General features: G+C 34.5%; 1 protein-coding gene across 4 annotated transcripts in view; it reads right to left on the bottom strand.

Annotated features, from left to right (window-relative positions):
- Positions 1–3,139: 3,139 nt before the first annotated feature.
- The window catches only part of LOC115882483 (muscle calcium channel subunit alpha-1), a 57,941-nt gene continuing 46,404 nt past the window's right edge, over positions 3,140–14,676 (bottom strand). For 2 of the 4 annotated variants that reach the window (XM_030900556.1, XM_030900557.1), the window contains exons 22-29: positions 14,453–14,650; positions 13,347–13,458; positions 12,689–12,843; positions 11,968–12,633; positions 11,197–11,513; positions 8,978–9,312; positions 4,154–4,309; positions 3,140–4,089 (exon numbers count right to left, since the gene is read on the bottom strand). In XM_030900556.1, coding sequence (XP_030756416.1) covers positions 3,908–4,089; positions 4,154–4,309; positions 8,978–9,312; positions 11,197–11,513; positions 11,968–12,633; positions 12,689–12,843; positions 13,347–13,458; positions 14,453–14,650 — 2,121 coding nt within the window. In that variant the 3' untranslated portion in view covers positions 3,140–3,907. The remainder of the gene's footprint in view (positions 4,090–4,153; positions 4,310–8,977; positions 9,313–11,196; positions 11,514–11,967; positions 12,634–12,688; positions 12,844–13,346; positions 13,459–14,452; positions 14,651–14,676) is intronic. The other 2 variants (XM_030900555.1, XM_030900558.1) reach the window with 1 other exon arrangement.

Below are 14,676 nucleotides of genomic sequence, written 5' to 3'. Positions count from 1 at the left end.
CTCTACCATGTGCGCGATAATTTTGGTAGGGGAATACCCTATGTGCCATGCGCGTCTTTAGATTATTTTTGTTTCCGCGTTCAAACTGGCTTGTTCAAATTAAATTTTCCCTTGTCGCATCTATGTGTCACTGGTTATTTATTGTTTTAATAACATTTTTTATATAGATCTCGAATTAAAATAAATATACATACACACGAAACGCAAAAAAATGTAGAGACGTGATTTTAGAATAAAACTTATGATTATAAGTTCTAATTATAGAGAAGATTTTTATTGACGCCACGATTTTTTACATTAACACATTCTAACTTTTTTTTGGTTAATTTCTCAAATAAAAATATGGGGAAAACAATAATCTATAAGAATATAAATAGAATCAAATAGTAATTGCCGAGTAACATTAAATAATATAACTTTAATGTTTTAAGCGTGGTCTACACGCAACGGCTTGTACGATTTACTTGCGTCGACAAAACGTTGCAGATGAAACATACAGACCAAGTTGTGTCCACATAGCAACGACTTGTTCAGTCATTTGTATTCTGTCATAGAATAATCAAGGAGTAAACACTGTTGTTGTTAGTTTTAGTTTAGTTATTTGTTTAAATAAGTTAGTTAAAGCAAGTTAAACGTTTTAACAACGTCTCTAGTAGAATTTCTTGGGGTGTTTTGAATTTGATCGATCAGAAAATTAAGTAAATTAAAATATAGTTTCGAGATAATATGCAAAACTAATAAAAACTAAAATAACTGTTTTACAAAACGTTTAAAGCGTTATTTTACAAAGAAACGTGTCGATTGAGTGGAATCATTGTTTTGTATTTCGTTTTTATAGAAATAAAAATTAATATTTAATTTTTAAAGAGAAAAAACACAAAAATAATTCTAATAAGGCGGGTTTTGTTGCAGTATGATGCATATTACGGGTTTTGCTACAGCAAGATATTTGCATCTTACTTGGAATTTTTACGTATGCTATTTTATTAAAATTAGGCAAGGGTCTGAAATAGACGTCAGTAATAATATTATACAGGGTGTCTCAGATTTTAATCGGGAAAATTTAATAGACGATAGAACTTGCAAAAATAAAACAAAAAGTTCATATCAACTTGTAAGATTTAAAGCTTCCTTTTCGAGATACAGGGTGTTAAAGTTACTTAAAAAAGAAAAAAAATTTAAGACATTTGAAAAACTATTTAATCGATTTTGATATAACTTGACCCGTTTATAATACTTACTATGGGTCTTAATTTGATGTAATTAGATTTAAGTTTAATGGCCAGGGGCGGCGATGGGGCATCACTGTTAAATTATTTTAAAGGAAAAAATAGGCACGCCACTGCTTTTTTAGAAGTTTAATATCATTTTTGGATTTAGTAATTAAAAATATTATTTGTTTGTCTCCTGACTTTTTTGTCTATCTTGCTTACTTCTTGCGAGAAAAATTAAATTCATTTATTCACTCCACCCAGGACAATAAATTAAATAATAATGATGGTTAGTTACAAAAAATTACAATAATTGTTCGAATTGTTAACCACTAACATCAACGCATTGGTTTCTGGTATTGTTGCCGTCAACGTTATTTCATATTGTTTACATTATAAAAAAATCCATAAATACTCGGGAAAGATACTCGGCCCGATTATTTAATTTATTATCCAGGGTGGAATTAATAAATGAATTTAATTTTTTTCGCAAAAAGTAAGCAAGATAGACAAAAAAGTCAGGAGACAAAAAAATAATATTTTTAATTACTAAATCCAAAAATAATATTAAACTTCTGAAAGAGCAGTGGCGTGCCTATTTTTTCCTTTAAATTAATTTAACAGTGATGCCCCACGCCGCCCCTGACCATTAAACTTAAATCTAATTACATCAAATTAAGTCCCATAGTAAGTATTATAAACGGGTCAAGTTATATCAAAATCGATTAAATAGTTTTTCAAATATCTTAATTTTTTTTCTTTTTTAAGTAACTTTAACACTCTGTATCTCGAAAAGGAAGCTTTAAATCTTACAAGAACTTTTTGTTTTATTTTTGCAAGTTCTATCGTCTATTAAATTTTCCCGATTAAAATCTGAGACACCCTGTATAATGACAATAAAAAGTAAATACCGTATAATCGAAAAAAAACGGCGTCCAGTTGGCTTGGAAATAACGATTGATGACATTTCCCATATAATTTTACATATAAAATGACAGTGATGTTCATTTCATAGCCATCGCTGACGCCGTTTTTTTTTTCGATCATACGGTTAGTATAAGTGGATAAGACGGATTTTGCTGCAGTAACGTAATTTGTAGTGAATTTTATATAGGAACAGGCGACTTTTGCTGCAGTTTGGGACTATGTTTTGATGTAGATTTTAGAGTCCACTATTAATATATGTCATTAGACCATTTTTTAAAAGAATTGGTAAGGCGGGTTTTGCAATTCGACGCCTCAAATATATTTATCCCAGCTCCCTAACGAATATATTAACTAAGTTTCGATAAATCTTTTCTGTAAACACTTCTACGTGAATTGACTATTTTTGTTACTGTACTGGTCCATCGTCTACCTCTTTGAAGTTTTCTATTTTTCCACTCTGTCACTGTTCTTTTCATTTTACTCGCTCATAATCAAAGAAAACTCTTATATAGTTCAATGAACTCACTGAGAAACTCATGTGATCATTGCAGTAAGTTAGCCATTATTTGTATTGATTATATCGCAAATACCAACTGTCTAAAATAAAAATAAAACCACCAACAAATCGTTGTGAGTGTCTCGGTACTGTCGAAATCAGAAGTGTCTAGCCCCAGCAGGCAACTATTAAGCTTGACCAATCAGGTTGGTTAGCGTTGTTATTTGGAGCGTGTTAATTCATTGGTTTTTGTCAAAAACTCTAACGTGATTGGTCGGGTTTAATAGTTGGGTGCTGAGGCTAGACAAAAGTGTCGAAATCTATGTCCAGGAGCTCAAATTTTTAACACAGTCTTGGGAGTTTGTGCAGTTCTAAAATTTATATAAACTTGCCATCCAGACTGTAATATTGAAACGATATTAAAATGGTACAAATGAATAAAAATGCCATTCGTTTAAATTGTGTTTACTAATTAAAAATATTTATAATATATCTTTAATTATAATTTATTATGTACAACAATAAATCGAAAGAGAAATAATGAACAATGACTTTATCCCATAACAGATCTGTTTTGTTTAAATTTCCATTTTGTGCGCATGAACAATTAATTAAACGTTAACATAAAAATGTTTCTTTTATACAATTTAATATAATATATTATATTATGGTTTATATCGAACAAAAAATGAAAAGAAAAAGAAAAACGATTTTATTTATTTAGTAACTATTTTGACACAATCGATATCGTAAAATTATAATGACAGTTCCTAATTTTTCACACCCTGTACATTAATTGTTTTTATATATTTATATCGAATTGTAAAATACTATTTGATCTTTTGAAAATACTCGTATATTAAAAGGATGATTAAGATTTTAGGTTACTGCACTTTACACATCAATATGTAAATACGATTGGTTTAAATAAAAATGCATTTCGTAATACAGGAAAACGTGATTGGATAATTATTTGTTCTCGTTACTTTTAAGTACATTGAGGATAAATATATGTAGGTTCGTTTTTGATTTGATAGCGGCGTACTGTCGAATATAGAAACGCTCAATTTTCGCCCCCGCACAAAATATTTTCAAAAGAAAAAATACGTTTCATTTTATTTGGCCATTGGCGGATCGTTCTCGAGGAACAATCCATCGAAACAAAAAGTCCGGAGGTTACAAAACTACACATTAATAATAATTTTAGTCTTCCTTGGACCAGAAGAAATAATTAGGCACTTGGTAGAGTGGCGACTGGTTCTTGAATGGGGTGCTATAAATTTTGGCTGGGCATAGGGCATTCTATGGGGCTCGATTGTCCAGCCCTACTCCGCAGCTGTCGCTCCTGCTGAAGAAGCTGATGAGCAGCACGGTCCATTTCTTCCGGCGTCATGTCCAGAGCTTCCTGCATCTCTTTAGAGGTGTTTCGAACAAACTCCGGATCGCAGTATTTACCTGAAACACCTCTAATATCACTCTGTTCGTATCTATACATGGGACATCATGGAACAAACGTTACCTAGACCCTGTTCTGCTAAAATCCGGCCTACCAGGCTCTCCGCAGAACCGACAACTTCAAAGGATGCTGGCCTACGTTCTGCAGGGCTCCCGGGCAGCGAGTGAGTTAGCCTTTCGTTAGCTACGTGACCGTTGGGTTCACCAGGTTGTTGAGGAACTAGAAAAATAAGCGCTCTTAATATACATTTGCCAGTACGTAGTGGTTTAAGTTTAAATATCTACTTTAACCAGCAGAAGCTCGCTTAAGCTACACCTTGAAGCGAGTTAAGACATCTACCAGTAAACTTTGCCTTTTTTAATTGGATTAATAAGAAAATACTGGTTAGAAATAAGATTTTCTTACTTAAGAGGTTCTTACTTACTCGTTTTGAATACAAGACAAGTTTAAGTGGGTTTCGGTGCTTGACATAGGAAAAGCAAAAGCAGGAAATAGAAATCATGCTATAGGATTAAAAAAAATAATTCACAGAAATCTATGTCACACGCTTTCCTTAATAATACCGAAGTCTTATCTGGAAAGGGCCGGACAAACCTATCGAGTTTAAACCATTATTTTCAACAAAAAAAACATTAATCTCCCGAAATGTTTGCCACCCGTTTGAACAGGATATTTTTGTTAGTTTTCTTGGCACGCGATCCACGAAATAGGTCTGGACTTGTTGATTTCTGTGAATGTGGCCATGCACTGTACAGCAGGGGTAAATAATCAAAGATATGAAGGTAGAAAGAACATACTACTTTGAACTAATTCTGTTTTAACTTATTTAAAGGTCACACTATAACACATGCAAGAGATTGCTCTGAACGGACGTATAAAACTAGTACAAGAAGCTTTACTTGTAAGCCCAATTATTAACAAGTTTAGAAATTTGTCTGTCAAAGTGTTATGTGTTAATCTATTCTCCCCGCCTCATATCTTTGGGGAGAACACATCAAAATGGGGTACACCCAGATATCAACTTTAATAAAATATTCTATTTTGGTCATTTAATTTTAACACTTTTAATTAAAAAACAGGTTAATTTTAAAAACAGATAGCTATCAACTGTAACGCTTATAGAAATACTAGAAGATGGTGTATTTTTTTAGATATATTTTATAATAATTATTCATGATATTTTATTTCTAATATATTATAACTGATATGAGATTTATTTTTCAAAAATGTTATAGGTTTGGTGTTATCAGACGACTCATGTACTTGACAAACATTTGTAACTGGTATACAGGGTGCGTCGGGTATCTATATCTATACAAAATTTATAAGTTATTTATTATAGGATCTACGCTGCACTCTCGCCGGACCCTGTATGCCAATAAAAAATACTTGCCAAGTACACGAGTCGTCAGAGTCCGCCTTTATCCGATATCCCCAAATTGATCGTTTTTGGGACACAGGGTTGTCTAACCCTTAGACCATATATGTTAACTAGACAACCTCCTTAGCAATTTTTGCTTCGGTGTCAAAAACGGCGATAAAAGAGACAAAAATATTAGGTTTTAATTTTTTTTGCCCACAAGTAACATTATACCGTGATATTATGTTGACTACGTAGAGCGGCGAGGAAAGGTGGGCGTCTAGTTATTACATGGTCCAAGGTCTAGCTTCCGCCTTGGAACTTGGAACGAAGCTTAGACCATACTAATGCAAACTAGACACCCTCCTTGATAATCTTGCCTTCATTGCCGATCTGTCTAGACGTAGAAGACATTTTAGGTCTGAAAGACTACTTTGCTTACAGCAATGACTAAAGAATATAAGGACATGTAACGCCCCTATACGGGCTGCAGCAGAATGTGTGACCTTAGAGACATTTCTTTTGGTGGCAAACAATGAGCGTAAAAGCAGCAGCGATAAGAAAGAGCCAGGAGTTACGTTTCATATGTAAATAAACAGTCCGCTCCAACTTTTTAGCATTTTCTTATTGAATTCGATAATTATTCTTCAATTTCAATTAACATCTATATGTACTTGCAGGGCCGTTCCTGGCGAGGGTGCAGTGCGTGCACGCACGTAGGCGCAACATTTTGGGGGCGTAAAAAAATGTCAATCAGTACTTTGTAACAAAAAACCGATGCGCTTTCTTGTTAATAAACAAATACTTAAACATACATCATAGGATAAAGTTTGCTTAGCGTCTTTTTTGCGTTGGCCGCACCGAATAAACAAGTCTAGGGCAATCTGCCGGCAACACATTGATCTCATCTATTTATTTTTCATTTTATTCATTTTATGAAAAGCACTGTTCATTAAAATGTTGTATCCTATGTTATAGGGCTTGTTTCTCTCAACATTTCCTGTCTCACAATATACCGTTTGTGTCGGGGAAGGGATCACAGTTTCATAGTTGTCGATTTTACAGAACTCAGTGCATGTATATTATTTCGTATATTTTTCATTATATTGATTTTTTGGAAAGCACTGTTCATTAAAATGTTCTATCATATGTTATAGGGCTTGTTTCGCTCTACCATTTCCTGTCTCACAATATATCGTTTGTGTCGGGGAAGGGAACATAGTTTCATAGTTGTCGATTTTCGAAAGAAATCAGTACATGTATATTATTTCGTATATTTTTCATTTTATTGATTTTATGGAAAGCACTGTTTATTAAAATGTTGTATCCTACGTTATAGGGCTTGTTTCTCTCTACAATTTCCTGTCTCACAATATACCGTTTGTGTCGGGGAAGGGATCAAAGTTTCATAGTTGTCGATTTTCGACAGAAATCAGTGCATGTATATTATTTCGTATATTTTTCATTTTATTGATTTTTTGGAAAGCACTGTTCATATAAAATGGGTCAGTTTTTTTCTTTAGGGTACTATTTTTGTTACTAAATATTTTTGTGGTTTTTGTTTGTTTTCTTTATTTAATAAATGTTTTTATACTTTAATTAGAATAGTTTTTTTACATTTCCAATTACATATTGCTTGTTTGTCGCAGAATATAAATTCTTTAAATTTTTGAGATTAAGATTAAAATATATAATTGATTTAAATATAAAAAGGGCGCACCAAAGAATGCTGCACGTAGGCGCCAGATACCCCAGGAACGGGCCTGTGTACTTGATATGTGCTATACGTCGATACTAGTTTTGTACCTTTTGTTAACATTTTAATGCGTTTTTTTCGTAATTAATTAGGATGATACACCATAGGCGTAGTCAAAACAATTATCAAAAAATATAAATATTGCTTCAAACAGCTAGGTTAAGAAAAATATGTGCCACGGCACTGTTTGGTGACATCGGCACAATTTGCTCTCGGGCGTTATTTGTCCTTGGATTCTTTAGTCATTGGCTTAAAATGACAGAAAAATGCAATGACTAAAGAATACAAGGATATGTAACGCCCATATACGGGTTGCAGCAGAATTTGTGATCTTAGCCGCCATTTTTTTTAAATAAAGAATGAGTCATCAGTTGGTTATCAGCGATTTTTAACAGTTGGTTATGTGTAGTTATGTAGTAAACTTTGTATAAACTTTATTACGATGGTAATTTGTTCAGCGTTCAAGTGTAAAAGGCGCAATGATAAGAAAGAGCCAGGAGTTACGTTTTATAGGGAAATAAACAGTCCACTCCACCTTTTGAGCGTTTTTTTTAATGAATTCGATAATTATTTTTATGATATTATATGTACTTACATACTACTTACATACCATCGGATACACCATAGGCGTAGTGAAAACATTTATCAAAAATATAAATATCGCTTCAAACATCTATGTTAAGAAAAAAGTGTGCCACGGCACTGTTTGGAAGAATGGTCACAGTTTGGTCTCGGGTGTTATTTTTCCTTGTATTCTTTAGTCATTGGAAAAATGGTATTTTTGCCCCCGGGTATCGGGTATCGTTATATTATCGTGATTTTATGTTGGTTACATAGAGCGGTGGGTCCAGGTGTGTGTCTAGTTGGTCTAAGGTCTAAGTTCTGCCGCTGAAAGAAACTTAGACCCAGTGTTGCCAGAAATTTTCGAGCGAATTTCTTCAACGGACTCTTAAGAAACCTTCATATTCCTTCAACATCACAAAAAATTCCAGATCTTGTGAAAAATCTCCAAATTTCCTGTTTTACCTATTTTATAATTAGACAAAAATTTTATAAACTTATTTCTGGTAATTTTTGGACACCGATGCATTTAAATTAACTTTTTATTAAAAAAAATAACACGATTCAAAATGCTGTGACAGAAACTCGATAGCAGTGTTAAAAAGTATGTTTTAAAAAATTCAACTACTTGAACCGAGAATAATTAATCGTGCAGGACGTCATGATCACCTGACTTATTAGATATGTTTTCCGTTTACCTATTTATTTCTTTTCAACATCAAGAACCTTAGTTTAGTTATGGTGTGTGTGTAATAAGACGTGTGTTGAAAGATAAAAATGTATCAACATGACAGCAGCATTGCTTTAATATGAGACATCCTTAATTAAACGCCGTTAAAGTGAAAAAATAGATGTAGCAAAAACAATAGATACTCTTACTACATATTTTAACAATTTTTATTGTGTAAACCTGTCAGAAACCTTCATAGTGTCTTATTTTTGGATAAAAATCCTTCAGCTCTTCAAGCGACGAAATTTGACTTTAAAATCCTTCATATTGAAGGAAATACTTCAATACTGGCAACACTGCTTAGACCATACATATGCAAACTAGACAACCTCCTTCAATTAATTGTTCAATACCAACATGTTAACCCGTTACCCGTCATATTCTTTGCCCACGAGTGATGTTATATCGTCATTGTATGTCGGTTACAGGTTGCTGCGGGGAAAGGTGGCCGTCTAATTGTTACATGGTCCAAGGTCTAACCTCTGCCGTGGAAAGAAGCCCTGTGGTTTAGGAGGGAGCAGCGCATAAGCCTCTCTTCGGGTCCCAGCTGGAAATCGGCAGCAGTCTGGAGCGCGTGGAGGCCGCTGGACACCAAACCATCGTCGCATGGCCACTCCGGGGGGGCGGGTAGAAATCCGGCCACCGCCATGGCCTGTGCTTGTGCGAGCTTGAGGCCGCTTGCTATGCGAGTAAAGCCTGCAGGTGCCCCCGACGAAGGTTGCTGAGCCCCCGGCGACGAGGGGCTGTTCAGGTTCATCTTGACGCGTCTCGGCGGTGGCGTGGGCGGCATCAGCTCTTGATTGTCGCCCTGAAGACTGCGGAACGCAACAAATTTACGCACAGCTTGGTCTCGGGAATGTTTAAATTATTAAATTACTAGCTAATCATTTTATTGCTATTTAGTCGACTCGTAAAATTACTAAGAGATAATTAATAATATTATAATTATTTCGTCGTGTAGGTCAAATATATGATTTTTTATATGCACTAAAAGTATCGCATAATTTATTATTACACCGCTGGATTTTTTTAGTTCGTTATTTTTTTTAACAATATTTTTTTTATGAATATTTATATATAAGAAAATTAAAGAAATAGCACAAATAGTAAATCGAATAATATAATATTTATAATAAAAGACCTATTTATAGTAAGTTTAACCCTCAAAATTTCATTCGAATCGCTAAAAGCACTTGGAAGAAAATTATAATAAATAGAAAAAAGATGAACACTTTATGCTTGTAGCTATGAAATAATGCAGAATCGGACCTATGTTACTAAAAAAAATAAATCTTATTTTTACAAGAGAAATCTCCCCACGAGAGATCGTACATGTTTTTTGAAACGCCCTGTATAGCTCTAAATAACAAATTATGGGATACTTTTTGTGAGTAGTGTATTTAAATTATTACTATTCAAAACAAAAGCTTCAACAGCTAGATAACTGACCCTGTATAACTCGTTACATGATTTATTAAATTTATATCGATATAATAATTAAATTTTCAAGACAACAGCCGGGAATATGGAGTCAAGAATAGCTTTGTGCTTAAATCGCTTGTAAATCTAACAAATTTGTATCTCCGGCGAGCCAGCGGACTCGGATGATCCATCAAAAACAGGGGCCCTCTCAATCAAAAGCACTGCATTTCGGGTTAATACATATCGGAATCGATCGACATAAACAACAGATCGGGTGCACTTCACCCTCAACACCATTCCCGAGCCCAATTTATATCGGTTACCAATCCAATACACGATTGGTTAGCGAAAAAAAACAAAGTTGAAATTAAAAGAAAAAAATAAGGAAAACTCAAACAAAGTCTGTTATAATCAAACCAAAAAAGATTTTGTAAGATAGCACACAATATCACGCCCTGTTACGCTTACCCTTGTAGCCAGGGTGTAGAAAACCAGTTTTACTGAAAAAGAATTGCTTTCTTTAAATCATTTAAGACAGAATTTAGAAAAAAAAATGTTCTTCCAATCAAATACCGTTTGGTTTAAAATAAATACACTACAGCTTGATCTAGGGTTTCCATGCAAGTTTTTAAAAATTCCGAACAAAATTATTTAGTTTAATTATTATGTCAAGTTTGGGGAAATTTTGAGCGTTTCATTAGCTGCTTTCAAATGCTTAATTTTGTTGGTAAAATTACACATTGCACGTTATATTCCGATACATCCAAACCAATTTACCCGTTGCATATACAATTAGCACAAGCTAAAGTCCGTCCAACAAGTCAATTCAAAAAATGACAGAAAATACAATAACTACGTGAATGAAAATAACAGGCACAGCTGTCACTGTAATAGATCGTAGAACAGATTTATATTCATAAAACGCCAACATGTCTGTTTAGTAATTATGTCCCATGGTAACGATTAAAATATTTAACAAAGTTAAGTTGTTTTTATGGTTAGATTTCCCGGAAATTTTTTTCAAATTCCGGCCGGACATGTCCGGGTAAATTCGGACGTATGGAAACCCTAGTACGGTAGCTAAATTAAAAACTTTACCTCACAGTTACTTTGAAACTTTGAAATACTATTTGAGAGAGGTTTTATTCTATTTATTTAGAGTTAAACGGCATTTTTTACATCTGAAAATTAAATAGTTATTATTTTAACGATTTACTATGTTATTAAAGGGTAGAATGTAGAAACTAGATCGAAAAAAGCTCTATTTTTGGGCTTACTCGATTATGGTGTAAGTGTTCTTCTCCGGATCGCCGTACAAGTTGGTTAGCGACTGCAGAGGAATTTCTTCATCCCTGTAGCCGTCGTTTAATGAGGTGGCGCTTGCTCTGTTGTGGACCACATTCTTGGTCATCGAAGTGATGTGGTTCATGCCCTCCGTAACCGCGTTCTTGATCGAATTGTACGGCAGGTAGTCTATGCTCGAAGCAGGAGTGATCTTAATTTGCGTGGAGTTCAGTTTGAGCGACTTGGCTCGGCTGAAGCTGTGTCCTCTCTTCATCGATGACCACACGCTTCCAAATAGTGAATGATTCCTCTGTTTAAATGAAAGATATTTTTAGCATTTTTTTGTCTTTTATTATTTAATGATTTAAGTTATTTGAGTTTGAAGTTTTTCGAAAACTTTTTTAAATAATAGAGGAAGATTTAAATCTTTTTAGAATAGATTTGTCAGATTTTTCGAATATTTTTAAGATAAATTTTTAACAGCAGCATTTTATTTTGAATTGTCCGGTAGCGGATAAAAAATAAAAAAGAGTATTGTGGTGAGCTAGGCTAGTCTTAGACTTGCGGTCTTGGTTTTGGTCTTACACAAAATGCAAGATCAAGTAGCTGGCCTCTGTGAAGCCGTCTCAGATACCGGTTTTAGTCAAAGCCCTGAAACTGTATGGTGAGTTATAAGTCAAGAAAGGCGAACGTAATAGATCTGTAGAAAATATGTCGCGGTGATTAACCCCCTCCCATACATTCTACATTCTAGCTAAACTTACGCGATGCATAGGTTCTGGATTATCGTCAATCAACTCGTCCAAGTTTCCAGAGATAGCTCGCTTCAATTCAGGCCCGGCCTCGTGAAGTGTCCTTAGTCCAGCCTGTAGAGTGACCGTATTGTGCTGCTCCTTGTCCCCTTCTTTCAGTTCTTGCTCCTTTCTTTTTTTGAAGCGTCTGAAGTAGTCCTGAATGAGGAAGGTGGCGTAGAATTTGCCAACGGTGACTTCGTCGTCCACGCCTGGCGGGGGAACCACCTGGTCAAGAAGCTTGGGGCTCGTCCGTTTCCAGATCTTCTTGATAACCGCGCGCAATTCGGCGTTGGCGTCGTCTATGTTGCCTTCGGTTTTGATTCTCAATGACGTCCTCACGACCGCGAACAACGTGGCGTTGAACAAAACGGTACCATCACTGTTCAGAGGCATGTTCATCGACACCAAACGTTTGCAAGCGACGCGGTGGGGACAGAGTTTACCGAAACCTAAGGGAGGTGATATTTTCCGGAGCAACGTGACCACGTCCAGGTGCTTAATGCGGCCCTTTGCGTCTGGATCGTACTCACTCCACAACCTGATGAATTCGTCCAAATGGTGGGGGCCCAGAATCGACCAGTCCCTTGTCAGATAATCGAAATTATCCATGATAACCGCTACGAATAAATTAATGATCTGGAAAGGAAACAACGAGTAAATATTGAGTCGCGTCCTCCTATACGGATCTTACCAAAAACGAACATAAAACGTAAAAAGATATAAAATATGGATACGCAGAATCCGATCCGCAATATGGGGAGTCGGTTGATGAACGATTGAGTCTCCTATCACATCTAGCTTTCTTCGTATCCGCACAGTCCATCATGACCTCTTGCCATGCTTCACCTGAAATACCCGTAATAATTAACAGCAACAATTTTCAAATATCAAAGCCAAGTAACAATGACTATGAACGTGGTAGAAAATGATTCAGTATTAAAACTAAAAGAATTTCGGACTTCCATTTTCTTTATTTATTATGCGTACACAACGTTCCGATCAGAAGTATCACTGACCGTTATCAAGTGTGAACTATATTGTTGAAATTTCCATACTTGGATTGCTAAAGATTCGATTATTGCTAGATATGAATACGGCTTCTTTAGATTTGCGCCTTTTCCAGTGGGGTCTTTTGTGGACAACCCGGGCTGCGGAGCATTTTATGTTGTGGTGCTTAGACCACACATGATCTGCAATGCCCGACTTGATTGTTTCACCTCATTGCGTATGCTTTTTATGTTTGTCAAGTAAGTCCGTAAGTCTTTTAGTTTCAACAATGACTATTTTAGTAATTATCTACTTAGTTAACTCTTGCATGGAAATAACTATTTAAAAGCGACTCAGTATACCTGTAGCTGATCGAAACAATACCAAAACCGCTTGAAAAAATGAAGCAAAATTGTTGTTTCTGGAAAGGGAAGAGTCTGATTCTATGTCGTTGCTTTCGATTTTCCCAAACATCTAAAAAATATTTAATACGTTATCTTATTATTACATTATACAGGGTCTTAAGTAAGTTTTAGGGGTAGTATATTTTGAGCTCAGAAACATGTCTATGGTTTTTTTTCGCGAAATTTTTTTTTTGAAAATTTGAAATTTTTGGAAAATTTGAAAAAAATTTTAGAATTTTTTTTAATTTTTAGTTAAAAAAAATAATATATTCATAATATAACAACTTACGTGGTATATTAAATTTGCAAGAAAGAAAACACAGAAATAATGCAGTGGTTCTCAAAATTTAAGCCAAAAATCATTTTTTTTTAATTTTCAAATTAAAATATCTCGGTTATTTTTGACTGAGTGCACTGAAATATTTGCACTTATTTAAGACTTACCCTGTATAATTACAGTTGCACATTAAAATAATATTTTATTTCCTAAACCCTGTATAAGTTTTATTTTAAAATGGAAATTGAATGGTTGGAGGTTGGAGGGCAACAACTAGGTCGGCCACAGGTTTTGTACTGTAAATTCGATTGATCGAGCAGAAAGTGAGAAAATAAAACCGAATATCGTCAAACAAAACATAAAATCAACTTAATGTCACTCTTACTGACACCCATTCTATTTTATAAAACCTTAATATTTATTTTATATCACGCAGCACCTTTGCAAAAGTACATTTCTATGTAACTCACCGATTTCAGACTTAATGCATTACAATTTTTTGAGCGCAACTGTCAGGGACGTATTCAAAATAATTGGCAACTATAATTTTAAGTCTCCCATAAAAAAATTCTCTCGAAAAAAGACTTCCGGAGCTTTTAATCCCCTTATATTCTTAACTCTAAAGTTTTAATATTTCTGTTTAGGTTTATTTTACATTAACGCAGTTTCAAATAGAAAAGTAAGCCTAAATATTTTTATCTACTGAAAAATAATAAACAAGGTATAGAAATTCGGTAATAGATTTTTAATAGTTGACCGAAATCGAAATAAAAGAATGTATACCTACTTGCATCCCTATAACTGCGTAAATAAAAAAGAGCATCAATATAAGCAAAGCTACGTAGGGCAGAGCCTGGAAAGACTTAAAAAATGTCCATAGCAAGGTTCTAATGCCTTCGCCTCTACTCAGCAGTTTTATAAGTCTCATGACGCGAAATAATCGGAAGAAATTTCCGGAAAACTTGATTTTCCTATCGCCACCTGGCTAAAAAGAAAAAAAGTAGGAGGATA

This window comes from Sitophilus oryzae, unplaced genomic scaffold, assembly GCF_002938485.1.
Source record: "Sitophilus oryzae breed Bouriz unplaced genomic scaffold, Soryzae_2.0 scaffold_177_pilon_pilon, whole genome shotgun sequence".
Lineage (NCBI taxonomy): Eukaryota > Metazoa > Arthropoda > Insecta > Coleoptera > Curculionidae > Sitophilus > Sitophilus oryzae.
Note: the sequence above shows the minus strand (reverse complement) of the source record. Positions and strands in the feature narration are given on the sequence as shown.